Below are 17,371 nucleotides of genomic sequence, written 5' to 3' on the forward strand. Positions count from 1 at the left end.
TAGTCTTGGCTTTAGGAAAATATCACATTTATCTGTGGATTTTCAAAGGCTCCAGTGTATTAATTTAATATATATACCTGAATATTAATATGAAAGCAATTTGCCATTAACTGCCAGTGGCCTCATTTGTTACACTCTGCCCTAGAGGGCCTCGAACCTCTGACTAGTCTTACACGGTCTGCAACAGGAAACAACTTGATAGCAGTGTACGAAATATTGAATAATACAGGAAGACTCAAGAGAAGATGGAAGGAATACACAGAGTTACTGTAACAAAAAGAAACAGCTGATGTTCAGCCATTTCAAGAGATAGCATATGATCAAGAACCAATGGTGCTGAAGGAGGAAGCCCAAGCTGTACTGAAGGCATTGGCAAAGAACAAGGCTCTAGGAATTCACGGAACACAAACTGGAATCTTCAAACAAATTGATGCATTACTGGAAACGCTCACTCTCTATGCTAAGAAATTTGGAAGACAGCTACGTGCATTACCAACTGATTGGAAGAGATCCATATTTGTGCCCATTCCAAAAAGAGGTGACCCAACAGAATGCAGAAATCATCAGACAATATAATTAATATCACATGTAAGTTAAATTTTGCTAAAGATAAAAAATAGTTGCCACAGTACATTGACAGGGCACTGCCAGAAATTCAAACCAGATTCAGAAGACGTGGAACACCAACCATTTGATAGTCAACAAATTAACATTGTGTAAGTCAGGGATGGAAAACTAAGACCCACAAAGTCATTTGGTCTGGCCCTACCCAGGCAACTGCAGTTCCAGCCATGACATTGCTGTTGTTGTTAAGTGCCATCGAGTCGAGTCTGACTCATAGCCGCCCCGTGTAGGGTTTCCGAGGAGCAGCTGGTGGGTTTGAACCTCCCACCTTGTGGTTCACAGCCCAGTGCTGATCCACAGTGCCACACCACAAGTCAGCCATCACACTTGGGGTGAGTTAATTAAATGTTTGACAAAACATAGCAGGCTGATTTTTAAGTCGATAACTTTGTATAAGCCCACAAATGATGTTATAAATTTTGGAAGAAAAAAGGTTTCCCACCACTGATTTAGGTGTTTGGTTTGTTGATGTTAAGTGTTGTCAAGTCAGTTCCAACCTTATATAGGTTTCCTAGGCTGTAACCTTACCTTTCTCCCAGGAGCGACTGGTAGGTTTGAACTGCCAACGTTTCAGTTACCAGGCCAGTGATTCTCCTACAATGCCAGACCAGCACTGAGTTCTGGAGTACTAACAAAAATGTGGGCAGTTCAGACCCACCCCGAGGCACCTCAGAAGTAAGGCCTGGTGATCTGCTTCACAAAGTCTCAGCCTTGAAAACCCTATGGAGCAGTTCTGCTGTGCACACACGGGGTCACCAAGAGTCAGAACCGATCACAACTAACGTTTTTAAAAATAGATATTTGCCTTTTTAGATGTGGTGGGTCATTTCAGCAAATCTTTTGTAAGTGCTTGATGTGTGTTATGAGCCCTAGAGAGCACCACATAGGTGAATGGGCGCCGGGTCCTGCAGTGAGGAGTGAGGGGAGACCTTCACTGGATGTTAGGGTGAGCTGTGCACAGCAGGAGCTACATTTCCAGACAAGCCACCACAGAGTGCCCAGAAAAGGGGCAGCACTGCTTGAAAGTCAAGTAGTAGCTGGTCAGAAGAAATTGAGCGTGAACAGAGAGAGGCACAATCCAGGAAGAGGAAACAGAATGAGCAAACACGTAGCTTAGAACAAGGCGTGCCCATTCGAAGTGGAGTCGGCTGTGTTTCAGGTTCCTTGAGCTTAGGAAGAAAGAGGTTCAGCAGGTCCCAGGATGTGACAGGCCTGCTAGGCTCCATTAGAACCCACATAAGGGAGGGCAGTGTACAGACTTGTATGATTAGATTATCCCTCCAGCAGCTGCAGTGGGGTGGATGATGGAGTAATAGCAAGACCAGAGGCCAGGAGGCCAGCTGGGGGACTGTTGCCAAGCTTCAGAGAGAGGGAGCATGGCATCGAGATGGTCACATGTGTCATCGTTCCATGGGAAATCTGTGCACAGCCAGAAGGAAAATATATTCTTATGCCACATTGTCAGATATCAAACTGCATTCTAAACAGGATCAGAACTTAGTTACATGAAACCTACACATTCATCTAACATTTTTAACCTTAGCATAGTCCTATTTTAAATTTATATCATGACAAAATTGTCTTCTAACTTTCTTCCAGAAGCAAGCAGGAGTTGGTTTCTTGGGTCACGCCCCTCCCCTCATGCACATTTGTTGTTCAACGTGGAAGTCTGAAACCCGTTGTAAAGTCTCCATCTGTATCTTGTATAATATCCGAAGGGCCAATTGTCATTATTTTTATGTTATAGACTTGATTTTTTTTGTTACATCATAATGTACTCATCACTTATAAATGCCTTCATCAGTTTCCCAAACACCATGACATCTGGGCTGATGTTCACACCTGTGGTGCTTTTCTGTGTGTGATTTATGTCCTTTGTTGTTGTTGTTGTCACGTGCCATCGAGTCGGAACCGACTCATAGCTTACCCCATGCACAGCAGAACGAAACAATGTCCGATCCTGGGCCAACCTCACTACCACTGCCACACTTGAGTCCATCAATGATGCCACCTGGCTGATCCATCTCATTGGGGGTCTTCCTCTTTTTCTCTGACCCTCCACCCTACCCAGCATGACATCCTTCTCCAGCGACTGTTCCCGCCGGACAATATGTCCAAAGTATGAGAGACGAAGCTTAGCCATCTTGGCCTCCAAGGAGCACTTTGGCTGCACTTCTTCCAAAACAGATCTATTGGTTCTTTTGGCAGTCCATGGTCTTAAAATACTTTTCTCTCACCTCCCCACTCCCCAAAGAGGGACTTGTTTTACATAGGTGGTAGCTTCGGTACCCTTCTTAAACTTACGTAGATTTAATGAATTACAGACAAAACCAGAAAAGAGCAAATCTGGTTTATAAAGGGCTCCTAGGATCAGCTGGATTTGAGAAATACGATAGGTAGGCATGAGCTGTCCAATACAAAGTAAACTATTCATGAAACTCTCACCACTGTGATGTAATACAGACAAAGAACTGGTACCATTACCTGTTTTAGATTGTTGTTGTTTTCTAAGTGCTGTTGAGTCAGTTCCGATTCATTGAGAATGCTGTACAGGATTTCCAAGGCTGCTAGTGGGTTTGAACTGCTGACTTCGTGGTTCACAGTCCAGTGATGATCCTACAGCGCCATACTAGATTGCAGCACCTGTTGCTCCTCAGAAACCCTGTACAGGGTCGCTGTGAGTCAGAACCAACTGGATAGCACTTACTAACAACAATATGCATAGGACTCCTGGTGTGGCACCGTAGGATCAGCACTGGACTGCAAACCACAAGGTTGGCAGTTTAAACTCACCAGCTGCTCCTGAGAAGCCCTATACCGGGTCGCTGAATCAGAACTGACTTGACGGCACTTAACAACAACAACCATTACGACATTAAGGCAGGGCCATCAGCAGCTTCAGCCGGCCGGCTCATCTTGTGAACCCAGCTCATCTGTGCTGGGGATCAATCATCAGCTGGGGAATAATCATCATTTGTCCTTTGTAACTTGGAGCACCTTGTTTTCACAGTAATTAACTAGTTTGTGATGTTTGCTTTTCCGACCAAGTGCCAGAGTCACTATGTTTTCACAAATGACAGTTGTTAGGGAGGCATCTGCCTGGCTTAGACTAACAAGCCTTGATCCTTCATTAGTTGAATCCAGTAAATATTTACAACGCCCTGCTCTTTCAGGACCTTCACTGGAGCAGACACTTATGGGCTGCCGGAGTTGCTTGCCGACCTTCCTACGCTAACTGAGCAGCAGGATTGTGGCCTGTTTTGTGTGAGGAAGGGAAAGAAATGAACATTTATGGTTGGCGGGGGGAGGTGCTGAGAAGGGGACATTGTTAGCTGTTTTATATACATCAAGTCATTTGATAATGAGGTTAACCCTGTTAAGTAGAATGTGTTCAAAATGTATCAATGGTTTCTTCTCATCCATATTATGTAGATAACCCATGTTGAATTTCTTTACACTCAAAGTGTGAAATCCTCACTGTAAAAGCATGTCCTGGTTGATTTCGTAAACTAATCTGATTCAGGCTGCATTAATGAGTAAATTGTTGTTGTTAAATGTTGTCAAGTCGATTCCTACCCATAATGACCCTGTATAGGGCTTCCAAGGAGCAGCTGGTGAGCTTGAACAGCTGACCATGCAGTTCAAACGGCTTTGCAGACTGACGCATTACCCCACAGCACCACACCAATGGATAAGGGGAGAGGGTAAATCATGACACAGGTGAAGGTTAGAAAAATTATCCTATATTTACACCCTATACAGGTTCACTATGAGTCAGAACTGATTGAATAGCACTCACCAACAACAATTGGAGTCCTGGTGTAGCACTGTAGGATAAAGTACTGAACCGGAAGATCTGGTTGAACCTCAAGGTCGGTGGTTCAAACCACCAACCACTCCACGGAGACCCTATACAGGGTCCCTGTGAGTCAGAACTGACTCGACAGCACTCAACAACAGTAACAACATTACCACGTGCTGTCGAGTCAGTTCCAACTTATAGCGACTGTGTATTTTTACTTCATGTACAGAATTTGTCAGAAAAAAAAACAAAGCTTCACTAAGTTTAAGACTTCTGCTCAGAGGTTTTTCAGAGCGGCATTCAATGACAATAGAGAAAAGTGACCTCTTTCTCTTCTTTCTTAGATACATTCCACCATTGATCTGGGGGAAAAGTGGACACATCCAGACAGCCTTGTATGGGAAGATGGGAAGGGTGAGGTCACCGCATCCCTACGGACACCGGAAGTTCATCACCATGATTGATGGAGCCACTTCGACTTTCGACCTCTTTGAGCCGTTGGCAGAGCACTGTGTTGGAGGTGAGCTAGCTTAGGCCGTCACTCAGAAAAGGAGAGCAGGTTAAGGAGGAAACACTATGAACGAGCATACCACAGCTCCGTCTACTGCATCTAGGGCTGTGAGGACATCGGCTGACATACGTCATTGGGAGCATTGTGCTGGGATTAGCACCGTGTCCTAGGAAGTCTCCATGTAAAGCTCTTAAGATAGCATTATTGCGTGCAATTATTTTCATCCCCTTGTGAAGTTCAGAAGCTTGATGTAAGGAGATGAGAGGTTAAGCGTTGAGCTGCTAACTTGGAAGGTTGATGGATAAAGGCCAGGCATCCCAAGGCTTCTGTTGATGATAGCAACAGAAACCAGGACTGTTCTTGGTGCTTTATAGATACTATTATCTCTCTTAATCCTCTCACCTGCCCTGTGAGATCGATGTTAATGTCATCCCCACTTGACTGACAAGGAACCTGAAGCTCAGCCATGCAGCAGAGGTTGATTTTTGTTAGCTGGTTAACTGTGGATGAAAAAGCTCTAAGAATCCCTCAGCTTAGGTTTCCGTGGACAAAAAAGATACATTAAGCGCATTTTTATCATGCAGGAGTCTGGGACTTGTCAGGAACAACAGCACCAGTTTCCATAGCTTCCAGATTTTTGCATTCCTCTGTCCAGCCTACGATACTCATTTACCTCATACCATTGAGTCGGTTCCAACTCCGAGTGCCCTTACTGAACAGAGGCGAACTGCTTCACAGAGGTCCTTTTCCAAAGCTGTACTCTCCAAAAGCAGATTGCCACATCGTTCCCTCATAGAGCAGCTGGCAGGTTTGAACCTTCAGTCTTCCAGTTAACAGCCAAGTGCTTAACCACTGTTCCACTAGGGCACCTTACCTGACACAGTAAAGACTCGTTATAAAATGCTAAATATTGAGAACGTTTTCTGAAGTGGAATTAGATACCAGCATCATTTGATCATCCCTTCTACTGGACAAGATCATGCCTTTAAAATTCCATAGCATTCAAAGGTAGCTAGTTTTCTAAAGAAGTCCTAGTGTGGTGCTGTAGTATAGAAGTACTGGACTGCTAGCTGCAAGGTTGGTGGTTCAAACTAACCAGCCACTCCACGGAAGTCCTATACAGGGTCCCTATGAGTCAGAACTTACACCATGGCAATTAGCAACAAAAATAAATATTTATGGGTCAATTCCAATAAACATAATTCTCAGTTATTTAAAGTAACTGGAGCTACAGTTGGAGTGTTCCTTAGAAGCCAGGATGTCAAGACATTCCTCTCATACTTCAGACATATTATCAGAAAGGGTCAATCCCTGGAGAAAGACATCATGGTTAGTAAAGTAGAAGGTCAAGGAAGAAGAGGAAGGCCCCCAAGGAGATGGATTGGCACAGTGGCAGCAGCCATGGGCTCCAACATAACAATTGTGAGGATGGGACAGGACACGGCAGGGTTTCGTTCTGTTGTGTACTGACTTGATGGCACCTAACACCAGAGCTACTGAGTAGCTGGTGACTAAGGAGCCATCTTTGTTCCCGCTGTGTGGAATATGCTTCTTCAGACAGTCAGACAGCTTCCTCCATGGATTCAGGCTGCAGCTGAGTTGTCATCTCTTCAGAGAGACTGCCCCTGACTCCCCTACCTAGCATTTGCTTCCTAGGAAACTTGTTACATCATAGAGCTTGTATTTCTTCGTGCTAACCACCGCTCTTTAAGCCTATTTGTGTAATTGTTTATTAGCTGTCTGCTAGATTGTAAGAATCTCCAGAGGCCAGGACAGTAGGCTCCCAATCAACAGGCACGGAAGGAAGAGATTTACAGGTTAGAAGTTCACATTATGTTTATAAATCTTGTAACTGGTCCATCAAATATTATTTTAACATACCTACAGTATCTTACATATCTATTGCTGTAACAAAAATACCACAAGTGGGTGGATTTAACAAACAGAAAGTATTTTCTCATCTTTAGGAGGCTGGAAGTTCAAATTCAGGATGCCAGTTCTCGGGGAATGCGTTCTCTCTCGCTGCTGGCTCTGAAGAAGGGTCCTGGTCTCTTTCTTTGGCTTCTATTTCCTGGTTCCTTGGAAATCTCCTGGTAGCTTGGCATCTTATTTTTCTCCTCCCTAACTTGCTTAATCTGCCCCTTTTATGTTTTGTAAGAGATCAACTTAGGCACACTTTACACTAATTCTGCCCTATTGACATGAATCAACTCATTCCTAAATGGGATTATAACCACACGCCTGTTGTTGTTATTATTAAATACCGTCTAGTTGGTTCTGACTCCTAGCAACCCTATATAGGGTTTCCAAGGAGTGGCTGGTGCAGTCCAGTGCTTATCCTACAGCGCCACACTAGGACTCCTGGTCAGGATTTATAACACATATTTTCAGGGACATAATTAATCCATTGTTGTTGTTGTTGTTGTTCAGTGCCATCGAGTCGGGTCCGACCCACACAGTTAATTGTTTATCTTTTGTTTTGAATGCTTTTACTTCTTCTATGGTTAAAACAGAAAATCTGATTTGGCCATTTCCCTTCTGAGCAACAGGACCAAGGTGGGAAGTTGGGAAAGATAAAAACTTTGATTCTTTGTTGCACTTGCTTGTGTCCTTCTGTTGTCCCTACCCCTTCCCCACTTCCAATACTAACCCAGCCTGCCTGCAAAAGGGATGCGTGCAAGTAGTTCTAGGGAAGGCAGTGTTTGCATTCCAAGGAATTCACTTTAAAAAAATTTTTTGTTGTTGTTGAGAATATACACAACAAAGCATACACCAATTTAGCAGTTTCTACATGTACAGTCCAGGGACGTTGATTACATTCTTAGAGTTGTATAACTATCCTCAATGTCTTTTTCTAACTTGTTCCCCCACTAACATAAACTCACCGCCCCCTAAAGTTCGTGTCTAATCTTTGGAGTTGCTGTTGTCGATTTGATCCTGTAGAGATAGATCTAGAAAGCACATAATGCTCAAGGCAGGCCTTTTTTGACTAGTTCAGTCAAACCACTGTTTGGTTTTAAGACAATGAAAGGGGGTATTTCTGGTTTATGGTTTAAAGGTGATCTCAGGGCAGTTGTTTCAGGGGTTCATCCAGACCCCATGGCTCTAGAAATTATGGAGTTCATGACAGTTTGAAATTCTGTTCTGCATTTTCCCCCTTTGGATCGAGATTCCTCTATAGAATCTTTGTTCAAATGTTCAGTAATGATAACTGGGCACCAACCAGTCCTGATCTCACGGCAAAGCGGGGAGTTATTCCTGGAGGCAGTTAGCCGCACATCCCATATCCTCTTCCTGTTCCTGACTCTTCTTTTTTTGCTCTAGGAGAATAGAGATCAATTATTGTACCTTGGATGGCCACTTGCAAACTTTTAAGACCCCAGACACATATCCATTTATATTTGTTAAGTTTGTTAAGTGCCGTCGAGTCAGTTCCAACCCATAGCGAACCCTGTACAGTGTTTCCGAGGGTGTAAATCCTTACGGGAGTAGAAAACCTCATCTTTCTCCCGCGGAGCAGCTGGTAGTTTCGAACCGCTGACCTTAAGGTTCGCAGCCCGATTCGTAACCACTACGCTACCAGAGCTCCTTATCCATTTATATAAAGATGTCATATTCTTTTTAAGGACTACATAACATTTCATCATTTGGATAGGCCATAATTTACTTATCCAAATTCCTGTTTCTGGACAATTAGATCGTGTTCAAGCTTTTGCCATTACAGTCTATAATATAAAAACATTATTTTGCATATATACAAGTGTAGCTGTAGGATAGATACCTGAAAGTCTAGTTGCTGGCAAAAGGGTCTGGGTAAAAACTACTTCTTTTTCTAATTGATATATTCACTCAACAAGTAATTAATACTAGTTATGTGTCAGGAGTTCATGGGTGGAGGCTTGAGTCCATCCCGAGGCACCTTGAAAGAAAGACCTGGTAATCCAGTTCTGAAACAGCAGCCTCTGTAAATCCTATGGAGCACAGCTCTAGTCTGATACATGTGGAGTCACCATGAGTGGAAGGGCACTTGACAGTACCAAGCTATTTGTCAAAACAGTGCTGGGAGCTAAGGATGCAAAGAAGTATCTTTTCCACTTGTCCTTTCCAGAAAAGACTGGACATCCTGAAGTAATCCTAGGTTGGAATACAGCAACTAGTGCTCCTCAAAATGTGGTCCACACCCCAGTGCTGACTCGTGAAGCATCTGTCATGTTTGTAGGGAAATAAGTGCAGAAATTGTGAGTAATGTTGGGAAATTGGTCTAACATTTCAAGTGATCTGTTGAATCTAATCATTTTTTTAATTGAGGTATATACTTTTTCATTTATCTTTCTAGTGATTCATTTTTATTGCATTTGTCAAATGGATCTGTCCATGATGGGTTAAAAACTGTTAAACTTGTCCTTCACCATAAATAGTCTGAGAGGTGTTCCTATGGGCAGCACCAACTAGGAGGGAAAGATAGTGTATCCCAGAGAATCTAGTGCAAAAATGTATAAGGTCCCCTGCCAGTCTCTAAGCCAGTGAAGTGTCATTATGCCCATTTGTCACGCCTCCCTTGACTAACTACAATGGGATCTCCTTCTTCTCCCTGTAGATGACATCACCATGGTCATCTGCCCTGGGATTGCCAATCACAGCGAGAAGCAGTACATCCGCACCTTCGTCGACTATGCCCAGAAAAATGGCTACCGGTGTGCCGTGCTGAACCACCTGGGTGCCCTGCCCAACATTGAACTCACCTCACCACGCATGTTCACCTACGGTAAGCACGGGCACAGCCAAGCAGATGGAGTCCGTCCTTTTTCTGGTTCTCACTACAAGTGCACAGCTACTACTGTTTCCTGATTTTAGAGTTCTGAGTGGATGTTCTGTTTACAAGAGCAAGCAGGGGTAAGTGGAGCAGGAGAGATGGCAGGGCACAAGACTGACAGCTGCCAACTCGTACTGGGCATTTATGATGGCATCAGCCCTTCCGTCTCATAGAGGCAGAAACCGAAGCTCCCGGGGGAAGGTAGTGCCCAAGGTCTCCTGCTTCTAAGTGTCAGAGCAGATGGGGAGCCGGGCAGATGGAGCAGCTCAGCTCACGGCCTGCCACACTTGGCCATCTGGACGCTCACTCCTTGGACTTTTGTGACTGTCAGGGTAGTGATGAGGCACGTGAACATGGGTTACAAAGGAACCTGATACCTTAGCAACTGATCGGATTTCAAGTACCTTAAAAACAGGCAATAGATCCCATATTTAGACGCTAGCTTTGTAACTGAGTGAAGCCCTATGGTTGGTAGTGGAGGCTTTGTCTACTTTGTTGCTCATTCTTGCTTCTACTTTATCTTTCCTTTCAGATTATCTATCCACACATAAATAATGAACACACATATGTATTTCTACATAGGCACGTACATTTGAGATATATGTGACCAAATAAATTGTAAGTGTTTTAATGGAGAGCAACCTATACAATATCTAGAATCTCACCATAACTAATTTTTCTCTTCTTCCTTTCAGCCTCCCATTCTGTCGATTTCTATACGTAAATAGTTTCTTGTTTAGTTGCGAGCACAGTATATGAGGTGGCTTCAAAAGTTTTATGGAAAAATGGAACAGAAAGATAATACCATTTTCCCACAAACTTCTTGAAGCCCCTTCGGATGTATCCATGGTGACTTAGTTTAAATCACTTTGTATTATATTCACTACCATAACTCTGTGTGCATACGATACAGTATTCTACAAGGAGGCTTCAAAAATTCATGGGAAAATGGAATTATAAGATAAGTGGAATTTTTCCACAAGTTTTTAAAAATATCCCCCTCATATTTAATCTTTTTAAAAGTCAGATTGCCATTGTCATTCTGTTACTGTTTTTTTAACCATTCCACTTTGCAGGGAGTTGACGTTATGTATTTAGGGTTTTGATGTTTGGGGGTTTTTTACATTTTGATTAATGATGCAATAAATATCTTGCACATTAAAGAGAAGAAAAACAGAAAAAACAGAATTTTTTTTTTCTTCTCTTTAATGACTCGTTTGGAGTCAGTTTCCAGTTGACATTTTTGGGCTCTTGGTGTGTGCTGTCCTCCAGCAAGGCTGCCCCAGTGTGTGCTGCCATTTATGACAAGTGAGTGCATGGTCTCCTGGTGGGACACGTAGGGCTGTAACCGGTGCTGTGTGCAGGCGGAGTGTGTGTTTCACCCCGTCTCCCCCGCTTCCTCCTTTGGATTCACTGCTACCCTCTGAAAGGGACCAGTTTTCCAGCTGACTCAACAGCACCCAACAGCAGTTCTGTGTAACAGTGTGGTCGGTGGCTTGAAGGGACAGGCGAATGTTCACATGCATCCATGACACAGACGTGTAGGAAATAGTGGGTCCAGAAGTGGATTCAAAGGCAGAAACAAGCAGAGTTGAATGAAAGTGGAAGCCACAAAGACTAATGACCCTGCACTTGGACATAAATATCCATCCGTATGAGTAGAGGATAGGGGGCCATGGCTTGGCCACAAAGGCCTGGGACAGAGGGACATGCACTATCTGAAGCACAGTGTGCCAACAACAAACCAGAAATACCAGCAAGGCACTGCTGTCTTACCTAGACATAGTATGCCTTTCTTCACCATAGCAAGCCCACAAGACAGTAACATTCTCATAAGAAAAAAGAAAAAGCAGAGACACAAAGAAGTTAAATAATTGGAGCAAAGACATACAGCCAGTCAGTAGAAGGGTTAAATCTGGAGTCTGGGTGTGGCTGCCTCAGCTCCCAGTATCATCTCAGAATGAATAGAACAGCTAGATCACCCAAGGACACTAGAGACCAGACTGGGGGACATCACCACACTGGGTCAGGGAGTCCCATGGTTGAGGGAGCAGACAAGAGTAGGCTCCATGTTGGACGTGATCAGAAGGGAGCTGAAATCAGGCCTCTGGAACCAGATACCCCAGCCTTGCCTGACCAGCTGTGTTGCCTTGACTAGTTTGCTGAACCTGAGTTCCAGATTCTTCGACTGTAGAATGGGTTACAATGAGGCGTGGGTTATTATAAGGGCCGTGTAGGCAGTTGCGTGCCTATGTGTCAGGAGTTATTCTTACTCAAACATTTGAAAGTCTGTGAATGCTAACAAGAGACTGGCTGTGCTCTGTGTGACCCAGATAAATAAGCGCTATGCAGGGGAAGAAAGACTATAAAATAATAACAATTGCACTGAGCATTATGATCTTGTAAGATGGTATCAAACTGACAACAGCAGCCTGGAAGATTCGATAGAAACCTTAGTGGGCAGTGAGTTTATGTTAATAAGGGAGAAACAGATTCAGAAATGGAGGATGAGAATGATTCTACAACTCGAAAAATACAATGTCCCTGGATTGTACATGTAGAAACTGTTGGGCTGGTGTACATTTTGCTGTGTATATTCTCAACAATAACAAAGCAAAGAAAATATAGGGGGAAAAGTTAATGACAACATAGTGTGGTGAGCACATTCAGAGAGGGGTATAGTAGGCGTGCTGTGGTAGCGTGCAGACCAGCCTGGCTCTGCTAGGTGAGGAGTTGAGTTGGGAAGGAAGCATTCTCCAAGCAAAAGCATTGGAACTGGGTCCTCGAAGGCGAGGATGGGCTAGAACTCATACACGGAAGAGGAGTGGGCTGCAAGAAGGACGATCCAGGAAAAATGACATGTGCCAGTTGCCTCTAAGCATGATGGATTTGGAGACCGACCAGCAGGATTTGAGCTGGAGGGCTGGTCCTGGCCATGGAAAAGCCATGGGGATTAGAGAGCTTTAGCAATCAGAGTTTTCAAAGTAATTCACCTGATTCCTTTTCTTGTTGTTACCATTTGTTTCAGGAGAACTGTACAAGTAAATAGAGAGGTTGCACAACTTAAACAATGTCATCACGTACCGACCACTAACCAAAAAAATGACGAAATTAAAGATTTTTACTGACTTCTACAGTAGTGAAATTAACCAAACATGCAATCAAGATGTGTTGCTAATTACTGGTGACTGGAATGTGAAAGTTGAAACCAAAGTAGAACGATTGGTAGCTAGAAAATATGACCTTGGTTATAGAAACGATAGCTGGAGATCTCATCAGAGAATTCTGCAAGACCAGTGACTTCTTCATTGCCAATGCCTTTTTCCAACAACATAGACAATGACTGTACACATGGTCCTCCACAGGATGGAATACACAGGAATTAAATAGGCTACATCTGGGGAAAGAGATAATGGAGAAGCTCAGTATCATCAGTCAGAGCAAGGCCGGAGACTGACTCTGTAACAGACCATCAATTGTTCATATGCAACTTCAAGTTGAAGCTGAAGAAAATTAAAAAACATCCAGGAAAACAAAAGTACAACCTTAAGTATTGTTGTTAAGTGCAGTTGAGCCAGTTCCGACTCATAGTGGACTCTGTATGGGGTTTCCGAGGAGCAACTGATGGGTTTGAACCACTGACCTTAGCTAGACCAGCCTTAATTATGCTAAGGAAATCCAACGTTTCACTCATGCTGGCACCCTGGCTGTGGCAGCTCAGACTGGACCCCTCATCTGCCTGCAGCACACATGGCACAAAGGGATGTGAAGGGGATGGTTCAACTGAGAATGCTGGGGGTTGGGTGGGCGACATTGGAGGGGGGAGGGAGCTAGGGAAGGAGCCTCTGAAGAGGTGACATCTTGGTCAAGACCCAAATGATAGGAAGACATGTAAAGACCACAAAAGAGCCTTCCAAACAGAATTCAGGCCACACACAGATCAGCAGACCCTAGAGCGTTTCTGGGTGAATAAGTATTTCTAAGTGAATAAGCAAGACCATAGAAGAATTGATGCTTTTGAGTTATGGTGTTGGAGGAGAATATTGAAAGTGCCATGGGCTACCAAAAGAACCAACAGATCTGTGTTGGAAGAAGTGCAGCCAGAGCGCTCCTTGGAGGCCAAGATGGCCAAACTTCATCTCTCATACTTCAGATATATTGTCAAGAGGGACCATTTGCTGGAAGATATCATGTTTGGTAAGGTGGAGGATCAGAGAAAAAGAGGAAGACCCCCAGCGAGATGGACTGGCAAAGTGGTAGCATCAATGGATTCAAGCATGGCAACAGTAGTAAGGTTGGCCCAGGATCAGGCAGTGTTTCATTCTGTTGTGCATAAGGTCACTATGGGTCAGTACTGACTCGATGGCACTTAACAACAACAAGAGTATTTCTGCAACTTGCTGGCTGCTGGACAAGGTCATATTGCCCAGTAAGCAAGGTAAGCACTGGCTTACTTGTGCCTATTTACTGGTCCTTAGCAAATAACTTCACATGTTTTTCAAGACAGACTTGGTTGTTAAGTGCAGTCAAGTTGATTCCAAGTCACAGGAACCCTGACTAGAGTTTCTGAGGTTGTAAATGTTTGTGGGAGCAGAAAGCCTCATCTTTCTCCCTCAGGGTGGCTGGTGGGCTCAATCCACAGACCTATGGTTGGAAATCCAGAGAGACTATTAAAAGTATTATAAGAAATCTGTCAGCCAATTGTAATCTATAGGCCTGATGTAGCGCCTGATTTGATTAAATCATCATTGTTTCCATGTTTAGTATCGGTCTTTCCATTGCAAAAGTCCACTCTACCCCACCCCCCACCCCACCCCCGATGTAGCTCGCAGGTGCCTAGAGTCCTGCTTGGCCCATAGAAAGCGTTCGTTAGACTAAAGTCACAGGTTGCAGATGTAAACTGACATTTTACAAGCTAGCATGTCTGGAGTTGGTGTACCTCATGGCTGTGTGAGCTCTATCTATGCAAACTGCTTCCCTCTTGAGCAGATGTGAGGCTTCCAGGCACCCTCAGGACCCCTTTGGCCTTTTGAAACTGGGGTCTTGATAAGAAGAAAACTAAAGGGGTGTTAACTCGAAGTCCTGTGTCCTTCCTTGCCTGTCATGCACCCCCCTCAGACTTCTCTTTCTTAAACAGTCATAAAAGACCTTTTCCCATTGGTCAAGCCAACTCTATTCCAAACCATATAAGTATTGCTCTCTTATTGTTGGACCTTTTCTCAGATACGACTGGATGAGGAAGTTGAAGCTTAGAGAGGTTTCGTGCCTTTCCTAGGAGATCCCACGACTTGTAAGTGGCAGTACCAGGATCCAAACCATGTGATCCAAGGTCTGTGTGATTCTTAGTCTCAACTCCATATCTCTGCTGCGTTTCCTCTCTCAGGTACTGGTCATTATAACAATGAGGAACAGGAGGACATTCTAACATTTAAAAAAATATTTTCCCCGACTCTGCTGGTGGAAGTCATTACCATGGAGTTCCCGTGTGGCAGTGTAGGATAAGTGCTGAATTGGCTAACAGCAAGCTTGGTGGTTCAAATGCAGTTGCTCCTTGGAAACAATATACAGGCTTGCTGTGAGTCAGAACTTACGCAACAGCACTTAACAACAATAATCATTACATAGTTATTAATAACTATCATTTATATAGCATTTGGAGTTCTTAGGTGATGCAAATGGGCAGTGTATTCAGCTGCTTACTAAAAGGTTGGTGGTTTGAGTCTACCCACAGGTACCTTGGAAGAAATGTCTGGTGATCATCTTCCCAAAAATCAGCTACTCAAAACTCCATAGATCCACTGAGTGGTTTCCAACCTGTCTGGGCGGGGCTGATGAAAGGAGATGGGGATAAGACTCTTGTGGTACAACAGTGAATAATTGTTATCAGGACTGACTGTGAGGGTTGGAAATGTAGAGGTAGATGTTTTGTAGCAAAAGGAGGGGAGTGGTTGACTTTGTAGTCCAGGAACGGAGGTCCCTGGGATCATCAAGGGAGAAGAGCAGAGTGCGGGACCTTACCCAGAGAAGCAGTGACGCCAGAAATGGAGGCAGAGATGATGACGTGGAGAGATGGAGCGGCTGGGAACTCTAGACCCAGAGAGAGAGAGGGGCTGTGTGCTGACGACTGAGGGGCAGGCTTGTGGGGTGTACCTTTTGGTTGTTTCATGATGCATAGAGGGGACTGTACCTATGGCAATGAAATTATATATGATAGGATGAATGTAAAGCTAATGTTCTCCCATGTAAACTATCACATAATTCACAATAAAACATTAAAAAAAAAACCAACTCTATGGCGCACAGCTCTGCTCTGACACACTTGGGGTCACCATGAAAGTTCAGTTCAGTTTGCTATATAAGTGGTTTTATACAGCACTTGATGTATGCCAAGTACTCTTCTGAGTTCCTTTTATGTATTAAATCAGTTGTCTACCTTTTATAAATGATGAAACTGAGACATAGCCAAGGTTGAATAACTTGCCCAAGACCACAGAGCTGACAAGGGGGAGATCCAGCTTTCAAACCCTGGTAGTACAGTCCGAGGCTCTGCTCTGGAATTGCATGCTTTCCACGCAAGGGACCACATCGTGCCTGTGCTTCTAAGGAATAAGAAAATGGTCCTCAATCAGATACCTCTAAGGTTTGCCAAAAAGGCTCCAAGAGCTTCTCAGAGTCACAGCATGAGCCTGGCCTGATGTGTTTGCACGCTGACTTGTCCTTCATCCAGTATCCTCCATCAGTCTAGGCCCTGCTATGAAGAGACAAGTGTGAGTGTGAGTCCCTGCCTTCAGGAGGCTCCCCATCTAGTGAGGAACAGCAGCCCATCTGGCATGGGGTCATGGAGAGAGACTGGACCCAGTCATAGTTAGTCTAAGCATATTGGTTGGGTTTGTCCAAAATGAGTATTTATCAACTGCAGCCTTTTCAAGGACAGGAATCGGGTTTTAGTTTTTACTGTTGATATTTGTTTTTGTTACTCTCCACCTCTAGTATAGATCACTTTAGGAGACATGCTCAGCAAATGCCTGAGACATGGAACGAGCCTGTCATTCAGCATTCAATGAACAGGGCTTAGCAGGGAAAGGTGAAAGCTTATCTGAGTAACTGTATAACCTCGACCCTTCTTCAGCTGTATCCCTATGGCTCAGCTCCTATGGACTTTTGCAAGGACCAGTTTGAGAAGCTGTACCTCTTTGACCACAAAATTCTTTCTTTATTGAGCTCAGTCTAACCAGGCCCTGGGTGATTATCTTGAAGGACACTGTACTTGCGTCCCAGCTGCCCAGCCTCCAATAGTGACCTTGCCAAATCTGGGGTGGGCATCAGCTCTTAAAATCAGTACTTTGCACGCTACTTTTGTTGTAGTGCAGCATGCTCTGTTGGATGAGTTTTAACCTTCTACAATATTGTCATTCATTAAAAAATATATATTGCTCATTACTTGCCTCAGTAAATCAAGAAATCTAGTTTATAGAATTTTTCAATTACAAAGTATTTCCCTTTGGATGAATTAAATTACAGTCCAAAACTCCTTGACATTAGCTGATCTGACCCAAAATAAAAAATGTGGATGACTAGCATAACCCACAATGGTGGAATATACCAAACTGTCTTTTAAATT

General features: G+C 43.8%; 1 protein-coding gene across 1 annotated transcript in view; it reads left to right on the forward strand.

The window, feature by feature from the left end:
- The window catches only part of ABHD2 (abhydrolase domain containing 2), an 87,812-nt gene that overhangs the window by 36,344 nt on the left and 34,097 nt on the right, over positions 1-17,371 (forward strand). The window contains exons 2-3 of the mRNA XM_006867125.1: positions 4,771-4,946; positions 9,535-9,702. Coding sequence (XP_006867187.1) covers positions 4,771-4,946; positions 9,535-9,702 — 344 coding nt within the window. The remainder of the gene's footprint in view (positions 1-4,770; positions 4,947-9,534; positions 9,703-17,371) is intronic.

The sequence above is a fragment of the Chrysochloris asiatica genome, unplaced genomic scaffold (assembly GCF_000296735.1).
Source record: "Chrysochloris asiatica unplaced genomic scaffold, ChrAsi1.0 scaffold00101, whole genome shotgun sequence".
NCBI lineage: Eukaryota > Metazoa > Chordata > Mammalia > Afrosoricida > Chrysochloridae > Chrysochloris > Chrysochloris asiatica.